The sequence below is a fragment of the Palaemon carinicauda genome, unplaced genomic scaffold (assembly GCF_036898095.1).
Source record: "Palaemon carinicauda isolate YSFRI2023 unplaced genomic scaffold, ASM3689809v2 scaffold743, whole genome shotgun sequence".
NCBI classification, from domain to species: domain Eukaryota; kingdom Metazoa; phylum Arthropoda; class Malacostraca; order Decapoda; family Palaemonidae; genus Palaemon; species Palaemon carinicauda.
The window spans coordinates 77,501-87,500 of NW_027172031.1; the positions used below are offsets into that span (position 1 = coordinate 77,501).

General features: G+C 41.0%; 1 protein-coding gene across 1 annotated transcript; it reads left to right on the forward strand.

The window, feature by feature from the left end:
• Positions 1 to 1,015: 1,015 nt before the first annotated feature.
• On the forward strand, positions 1,016 to 1,807 carry LOC137637442 (uncharacterized). Its single transcript, XM_068369636.1, has one exon. It carries the CDS (start codon positions 1,016 to 1,018, stop codon positions 1,805 to 1,807), a length of 792 nt encoding a protein of 263 aa, XP_068225737.1.
• The last annotated feature ends 8,193 nt before the right edge of the window (positions 1,808 to 10,000 follow it).

Consider the following 10,000-nt stretch of genomic DNA (forward strand, 5'->3'; position numbering starts at 1 on the left):
TATTCAGTAGCTATTCAGACCCTTAAGGAGAAGTATGATAATAAGGAAAACTTGAAACGTAGACTCATGTCCAAATTAACACATTTAGTCCCTCCCAGTCATTCAATAGAGGATTTGAACACTTTTAAATTTGAACAAGAAAAAATTATTTTACAGATGAAAACATTGAATTTAGATGTAGAAGCCATGAACCCCATTTTCTCTAGTATAATATGCGAGAAATTATTACCTGAAACGCGTAAGGCTATAGCTGATGAACATAATAGTATGTCTCTTGATTTAAAGCAAATTTCCTCAGGTTTGAAAAATGTTTGTAAATTGGTGGAATTTTGTCACGAAGGTGAGAATTCTAATAAGATAAAACGGGATCAGGGCAACTATTCTAGAGTAATTCCCTCAGATGTGCCTAACGTGCGGAGAGCACAACCAAGTAACATTAAACCTAGTAATAGTAGTCCTTACAATAATTGTGTGTTTTGCTCATTAAACCATGCTTCTCGCGATTGTAAGACTTTCAATTCCGTTGATAGTAGAAGGGACAGATTTAAATGTTAAAGATTGTGTTTTGCTTGTCTCAAAGGAGGTCATTTATTCTCTGAATGTAGGGATAAGCCTAAATGTAATATATGTGATGGTCCTCATTACCCGATGATTTGTAAGAAAACAGAAAACCCTGTAAATCCTGCTTCACCAAAGTTGAGTGTAAATAGTACTAATGTCAGTAAATCAAATGTTAATGGGAATTCTCATAAGGATCCCAAAGGTGCTGTTAGTCAATCAAATGTTAATGTGAATTCTCATAAGGATCCTAAAAGTGCTGTTAGTAAAGGTGATTCTCCCGTAGTTATGACTGCTTCTTTGGGAATTGATCATTTACAGAATAATAAGATTTCTGTTTCGGCTGCTCTTCCTACTGGCTTTTCGACGCTTTGTAGCATATCATTCTCTGCCGAGTCTGATTATATCTGACAATGGTCGGAATTTTGTTGGATTTAATAATTTCCTGAAAAAAATTATGGAGGAACCAGAGGTAAGGTCATACCTTGAAGGAAATGGTGTTAATTGGAAGTTCATTACACCGCGAGCCCCCTGGTCTGGAGGTTTTTATGAACGTCTTGTTGGTGTTCTAAAAGGAGGTTTGTTCAAGGCTTTGTATCACAAACGTGTATCCTTTGAAGAGCTGAAAACTCTACTTGTTGAGTTTCAAGCTGTGATAAATTCTCGACCACTGACTTATCTCTCCTCTGATAGAGATTGTGAGGCTTTGACTTCCCCCATGTTACTTTATGGGAGAAATGTTTGTATTACACCTCTTAACAATTTAGCAAATGATGACCCAGATTTCACGAGTTCAAGTGATCTTAGAACACAATATTTTAGACTATCATCAGTGCTAAGGAAATTTGAGAACTCTTGGAAAAGAGACTATTTAGTGTCCTTGAGAGAGAAACATAATAACTCTCGTAATAATCTCTCTGCAAATGTGAAAGTTGGGGACATAGTGATGGTAGACTTAGAAGATCATCTGAGTAAAGGCTATAGATCCCTCCTCTCCTTGGGTAAGATAACCCAGCTGTTTCCGTCGTCTGATGGTGTGATTAGGTCTGTAGAAGTGAAAGTGAATAATAAACTATACATGAGATCAATCACGAAGATCGTACTTCTGGAGGTACCTGAGAGGGAATTTAATACTGTTGAAACTCAGGAGCCAGATAGTGTGCCTCTGAATGATGCGAGACCTCGGCGAGCAGCAGCAATGCGCTGTGATCAAGAGAGAAAGGATTTAATTTCTCTGGATGTACTCTAAGTGTATGTTTTGATTTAGAATTTTGGGTACAGATGCATTATTTCTAATTATGATTCTTCTTGGTGGAGAATATCAAAAATTTACATTTATTCCCCTTGAATAAAAATTAATATTAGTTTTACGAGTATTCGTTTTCTAATGTATTTCCCAGTTTCTATGAATATATGTTTAAATGTGATTATTTTGCTCCACAGAAGTAGTTTTATCATATTAACTATATCAATGAGTTTGTATGAATTAGTATAATAATATTTAAAGTAATAAGCTAACTTTCTTGCAAATTTTATCCATCTAGATCAAATAAAATGACGTATCATCCTATTGTTGTCAAACTTCTTCCTGTGGAGATTATATATATTGTTTGATTATTGTAAAGGCACATGCCAGTAATTTAAACTTGCCTTCTGGACGAAACCCCTTTTTTTGTGTATGTTGGGTTACGATTAGAGCACTTGATGTTTATCTTTAAATTGATGTTATGTTACGAAACCCTGTCATTTTGTAGATCTGACAACTGTGCTATGCCATATACTCCTCCTGAGTTTTCTTCTAGGGTGGAAAAGTGAAGCTAGGCCTCTTTGAGCAGTTAACTCCACGAAGGCAAGTAATTAGAAGATATTCTCCTGAATCCGACCATCATCACCTCGTGAACCATCGCATTGTTGCAGCAATGTTCTTATAAGAATACTCTGTAACCCCGTTTGATATTTGTTTAATTTTTATCAAGTAACGTAAATTTTGTTCATTTGTGGTAATGTTAATGCTCGCTCTTTAACGTAACTCTGATGATTTTGGTTTGTGTACTTTAAATATTAAATATATGTCAAACTTTTTAATTAAGTCTTTTTGAACCCGTGTGGCATCACCCCCAAAAGAATTGGTGCAGGAAATATAGTTTGAATCAAAGGTAAACGGCAAATGTTTTTTACGTAAGTTTGTTTTTCAGTTCTGTGACTTGGCCTCGTGCAAAACTGGTGCACGAGGGTTTACAGTTTAAAGAAACTAGTCATATGTGGTTGTAAATTCCCCAGTATTTCACCACAAGCGCCATATCCAAGATGGCGAACATTCATTATTTTGTAGCGAATTCGCACGGTGGTATTCCCTATTGATATGACATTTTCGATCGATTTTCAAGGATTATTATTATGTATTCTCCAGCTTCTTTCGCCTCTGGGAAGTTGAGTATTGAATCTTTTACCATATGTGTTTTTTAATTCCTGTCTCACAGTGAAATCAGAGTTATTTTCTATGATTAGGAGCTAGGCCTGTTACCGGAGGCACCATGGGCGCTGTCGTTCGTTGGGCATATGGTATTTAGTTAGTAGAACGACTTGCCGGGTTTTAAAATAACATTAATAAATTATTTATGAAGCTATTTAGGCATTTTATATTTTTAAAGATATTTATATGCATAATTTTTCCCTTTTTCTACGTCGATCCTATATGTCAGAGTTTCGGTGATATAGGTAGCCGAGATCTCGCCTTGCCTAGGTAACTTAACCTATAGTCCATTTCTTTTAGCGAGTCATATTTGCACCGACTCGCAATGGTGCCCTTTTAGCTCGGAAAAGTATCTTGGTCCCTGATTGGTTAGAATTATCTTGTCCAACTAATCAGCAATCAGGAAACTTTTCCGAGCTAAAAGGGTACCACTTCGAGTCGGTGCAAATATGTCTAGCTAAAAGAAATGGACTATAGGTAACAAATACTTTTGATATTTCCCCGGTTACCCTCGTGTATTGGTTATCAATTCGTTGGAAATTGATATCTCCTAGAATTATTATATAACCGACACTAGTATCTATTAGAGATTTAAGGGTAATCTCTCTTCCCTCTGAGCGTAGCTACAACCCTAATGGGTCGGCCTTAAATTTGTAATTCAGGCATGACTAACCTAGGGTTTTTCTGTCTTGTCCTTTAACAGCAGATGGCAAGTTTTGGGATTTGGTCAGAAACTCAGAGTATTTATTATTGTGTCGGCAGTCGTCTGGCAGGGGAATGACTATTCTCCTGCCAGACGACTGCCGGCATAGGAGGCTAGCCCTCCCTTGGCTACACCTGAAGTGGCTGTATGATGCCGCCATCCTCTCCCTGTGGCCTAGTAGACTAATGCTATGCTCGCAGACCCTACGCTGAAGCGTAGTATCTTCTAGGCCTAGGATGGCATGACACTGGAACTCTGTTTCTCCCTTGTTGAGTGGAGGTGGCACTGCTGCCGTACCCTTAACTTTATTGGCACATCCTAGGCTGGAGAATAGAAGAGTCTCCTGCCACCTAGGATGGCGCCAATACTAAAACAAAGTTTATTCAAAGTGTTTAGGTCTGGCAACATTGCCGGTTCCTATCACACCTCATATAGGACTCTTTTTCCTCCCCCTCTGTTCTTTTATGATACCAGTGTCCTGCAACCTTGCGGTTGCCAGTGGGTTGTCGGTACCGGCCAGACTCCCTCTCTACTGTCATTGTCCGGTTGTATGCGGTTCTGGCTGCTGGATGCAGCCTTGACAACTCTCGGCGGCCATGTTGGATGCCGGCGACTATGTGTCTTTCAACTCTCGGCGGCTATAACGGCTGCCGGCGGTGATGCATACTGCTTGTAGCCATGCCATTTGTCGGCGGCTGCCAGATGCTGGCAGCCATGAGGGCTGTGAATGGGAAGTCCCTTCTATCTCTAAGGTTTTTCAGTTCTCCTTTGGACTGCTAGCCACAAGTTCTATTGTCGTAGTACCGCCGGCCAGACCGGTAGAGATAGATGCTGATTCAGCCGGCAGTATGCCGACTGTACTAGTACTGCCGGAGGCTAGCCTTCTGGCAGTGTGTCGGCAGGACCTCGCCGGCAATAGTACTGTGGCTGGATGGAAGCCTGATTTTTACATTCTCCACTTCCATTTGAACCTTATTTCTGGAGAAAGGCAGTAAAATTAGACATTACCTCCCTAATTACTGTATACATACACAGTAATCTGTAGCCTTCACTCCATGCTATCTCTCTCTCTTTCAGCTATCATGCTGGATGTGCTGGCAAGAACTAGCTATGCCGCCGAAATGCCAGCTGATCTACAGTATATGTTTATACAGGTATTCAGTATATTGGCAGTATAGGATATACTGCAGATAGAAAAACTACTGTATATATTATACTAATAGTTATTTCCAATATATGCCAGGTGATCTACAGTATATGTTTATACAGGTATTCAGTATATTGGCAGTATAGGATATACTGCACATAGAAAAACTACTGTATATATTATAATAGTAGTTATTTCCATTTTATCTTGGGTATCCCTACCCTGGTATTTGCTGAGCCCAACCCTATATTGAAAGAATATAACTTTTTCAATATTATGATTAGAAATCAGTTTTAGATTACCTTACAATTTCAAATATTTCAAGGGCTGGGGTGTTACACTCCTAACCCTTAAAGGGTAGAACCCTCATCTTGAGTCTCCTTGATCAAGAAACTCTGATTTAATTTGGCAAGGGAGGTCAAAGCTAATAGGTTGGGTGGGATACACAAATATAATTCTTATTTTTCTTAGTCCAGTTGGCGTCATGCCAGCTTGACCGTACCATCAGATGCTTGTCACAAAGCTGTATTATATATAAATATACAGTAGTCAGTAATTTGTAACATAGCATATGCTGCAAATAGAAATATATAGTATGATTGTACAGTAGTTATTTCTAACATATCTTGGGTACCCTTGGCGAGCTTTTGCTGGTACTGCTCTTATATTGAAAGAATATTATTTCTTCGATATTCTGATTGAGTAATCAGTCATCCTTACCCCACAGTGTTGAAAATAAAAAGGGACAGTGACTCATACACTTTTCTACCCCTAGGGGTTAGAACCCTTTTAGTTGGAGTTATCTTGGGAGAGGAATCTCCTTATAGCTAACACTGACGGGAGGTAACAGCAGTTGCTTGCATGGGATACGTGAGTATATGTCTCCAACTATCGCTTTATAGCTTACTATCCTAAGCTATTTTGTTAAAAGATGACTTTTGCATATTGATTATCAGTGAGATAATCAATTATATAATCATTCTGTTCTCCTTTCTTTACAGGAGGAACACCAGATGACTTGTGCTGTTGTCTTCTGCAATATCAAGAGTAAGTGTTTTTACGGTCATAATACTTGCAGGTTGCATGCCCCCTGCAATATCATTTCTGAATCACTACATTATTGGAACTCGTCGGTTTGTAATGTATGTCAGACTTTAATGTCCGAGGGTCTATAGAGACTAGGAATACAGCTCGGTACAAATTACGAATCTGGGTGAGAGGCTTCCAGAAAATCTCTCCGGGACCTTACCTACCTAATGATAGGATGCGTAAGCTAATATTTCCGAACGCAAGTAATTAAATAGTGGTGCCTCAGGCACCAATTACATCTCCTGATGGCCATATAGCCTTTAGGAAGGAGGGTAGGAAGTGCCCATGGGAAGAAGGGGAAAATGTTGTGTCAGAATTGTTTTCGCCTATGCCGGCTCTAGAGCCATTGACGTCGACTTCTTTATCTTCTACCCCTCTATTAGATGGAATGGACCAATTATGGGCCCAGGTGAATAATCTAATATAAAGCATTCGCAAACAACATGAAAAGTGGGAAGTAAAATGCAAGATAGAACCTCGTAAAGCTCTACTTGTCGCTTCCCAAGGGTAATACAAACGACCCATGGATCAAGACCTCCCTACATGCTACCGATTTTAAATGGCAGACTCTACATCTCAGAGAATATGGGTGCTGTTCCTTTGGAAAAATCTAATATTTGACAAGCTTTGATCCCTTCCCTAATTGTTTTGTTCGACTGAAGTATGAACCAAAGTAAAGAAAAGGAATGGAATCGAAGGAGGTCATGATTCTCGACCATGAAAAGGCACAGGCTATCCTGTCAAGTAGCCTGAAAAAGGCGGGTTACTCGGTGTCGAAGGTATTCACACTGAGTAACAGGCACCCTTCCTTTCTTGCCCCTGCGTCAATTTCATTCCCCTTTATGGGGAAGGCATTTAAATCTGTTGGCAAGGCAGTGGAGGCAGGTAGGCCATGTCCAGCACTTGAGGAGTGCAAGCCTCTGTCACTAGCCTCTCCCAGATAGGAGAAGGACTGGAAGGAAGTCCATTTAACCTTTCAGTAGGATGATTAGATGTGGATGTCGCCAGTGGACAGTTTAACGAAGATCTCCCTAAACTATCCGAGTTTTTCTTGTATAATGAACAAGAGACAAAGGAGAGACTTGCAGCCTCGCTATCTCTACAAAACTACATAGAGTCGTGTTCAATCCATCAATGTACCTCAGACATGCTCATGGACTTAGCCAAAATGCATATGGCTACCTTAGTGGAAGACATTTACGCCTTTATGAAGGCTGCGAGAGCATGTAGGGAGTTTGGGTTCGCTGACGCAACAGTCAATCATGAAACAAGGAAGCAAATATTTTCCAGCATCTGGGGTAAAGACCTCTTCCTAGACGAGGTAATTAGGAAAGTGATTATGAATGCAACCACGGAGAATGTAGGTCTTCTCCAAAAGAGGGGCATCCTTTCAAAGAGAAAGTCTTCCACGGTTGTGGGTCCCCAACCTAAAAGGAAGATGGGAAAGTCCGGAAATATACCTCCGGCTGTTCAACAACATCCCACAGCTGCAGCGACTACGATGCCGCAGGCAGGTGGTCAAAAATTTAATCCTACTGATCATTCGAAGCATAGAGATGCTTCTGGTAGGAGGGAGGCTCCTTCAGGATCGTTGGACTTTCGATCCTTGGGCCCAAGGCTTAATCAAGGTGGGACTACGATGGGAAGTAGAAATGACTTGACCATCATTTCCTTCACTCCTCTTACAATTCAAAATCCTCCTGGAGGAATATACCTGAGAGCTCTAGAGCATACAGGTGGTATGGAAACAACAGTCCATCATATTCCAGGGAAGGCTGTTTGGTGTTCACGGGAAGGACTCAAGAAATCTCAGAGTCACTCTGGACTTGTCGCCACTCAACAAGTTCAAATAAAACAGCGAGTTCAGAATGTAAATCCTTCTGAACATATGGGCTCGGTTTCAAAAAGGGGTGTTCGTAGTCTTTTCAGACCTGAAAAGTGTCCTTTGGCAACTTCCAGTCAACCACCCAATCCCCTCATATCTAGGATTCAAGTTACAGAGGGTAACGTATATCCCAGGAAAGATTCGTGTCGGACTAGACATAGTCCTAAATATCTTCATAGGATTGGCAGACTTAGTCATGCAAAAACCAAGTCTAGAAATGGTTTAGGCAACAATGTACCTTGATGAGAGGCTGGGATGGGCTGCACCCGAAGTAGCTGGTCTATGAGCATCCAAGGAGATGAACCGGTTCCCGGAACATCGCGGATGCAAGGTAAGCTTCAAGAAGTCTCAATTCTCTCCAGCTCAAAGGTTTTAATGGCAGAAAAATCATTGAAGCCTGTGGTCATACCAACTCTCCTTTCCCCTGGCAATATTGAAGGAGATTGCAAGGTCGGTCAAGAGACTTGGGTAATCAGTCAGATTTCCAAGACGCTAATAGGGAGGAGTTTTAAACTCTTCAGTTCGAAATAGTGACAGATCCAGTGCTAAGAGCACAGCCGTAAGATGTGTCAAGAGTCTGGAGAAGATACGCACCAAACGCTTGAAGAGATCTAAAAAGACCAATATAGGTCCTTCCTTAATCGCTTCTCTAACAAAGGTCAGAGTCCGAAAGTCCCAAGACCATGTTGGTGCTATCATGAGTGGGGAAGCTCTCTCCATGCAGATCAGACTTCCTTCGACTGATCTGGGACACCGAAGCGATAATGAGACGTCGCAATCGACAATGCTAGAAAATGTCTCATACAGTCTAGGTGACGTTAACCATCCCTTACTTAAAGGGATGGCACCTGTCAGCAGTTTATATACAATCGATCCACAATGTGACAGTGGATGCTCTATTTTAGATCAAGCCGATAGAGTTAGAATGGTCCAATGACACAGACCTATTCCCTCCCAGATGGGATCAAGTCCAAGAACTGCAGATCGACCTCTTCATCACAAGCGTCTTCAAGAAACTACCTCGATATGTAGCCCCATACGAGGACCCTCTAGTGGAGTTAACAGACATCAAGTCTCTAGTATAGAGGGGATGAACTCAGGTGTCCTGGTTCATCCCATCCATTCACCTGCTGAAGGTCTTCAACATGCTGAGATCCTTCCAAGGGGGAGTACCTCTATTGGCTCCCAAGTAGCCCAAGAGCAATCTGTCCTCTTTAGTGAAGGAATTGGAGCTGAGGCTGGCCCTAGTTTTGAGCCCAGGACTATTTCAGAGGGTTCAGAAGTTGATTGCCTTCGATTTATTACAGAGAACCGGAACCCTTCATTTCATGATTTCCTAGCCCTAGTGGTTAGGAAAAGATTTGGGATCTCAGAAGGCAATAGAGAATTCTTAGAAAATACAAGTCTAAGTCAGCGAGAAGACAATATGTGTGCTCTTGGAAAAAGTAGGTTTTTTTTTGTTAAAGCAAAAGTACCAAAAAAAAAGAACTTCTGTCTGTCATTCTTTGTCCACCTTCAAAATGAAGGCCTGGCAGACAACACGATAACTATGTGCAGATAGCCTTGAATAGACCTCTTCTATATGCCTTTCAAGTAGATCTGTCGAATGAAATCTTTAATAAGATTCCGAAGGCATGTGCAAGGCTTAGGCCTGCACTACCACCAAAGCCACATTCAGTTCACAGAAGCGGGAGAACTGAATCTCTTTCTTGATCAAACCTTTCTCGCTAAGAACGAGCTACCCACAAAGAGGTGGGGGTCCCTGGAGACTCTGCCCTCTGAAGGAAGATGTCTCTCTATGTCCTGTAGAGTGTCTAAAGGTCTATCTTCGTAGAACTTCAGACTTTAGGGGAGGACAGCTCTTTAAAGAAGAAACCTCTGGATCAAACTTATCCGTAAAGCAACTGAGGGCTAAGCTCACCTACTTTATTCGTAGAGCAGATCCTGATAGTACTCCCACAGGTCATGATTCGAGAAAAATTGCTTCATCACTGAACCTCTTTTAGTATATGGACTATGAGCGTCTTCTTTCATTCGCCTTATGGAAATCATCCAGAGTGTTTTTCAAACACTATGCTGAGCAGGTCTATGAACTCACGCATTATGTAGGGGCGGCAGGTAGTGTATTAAAACCTATCGTCTAAT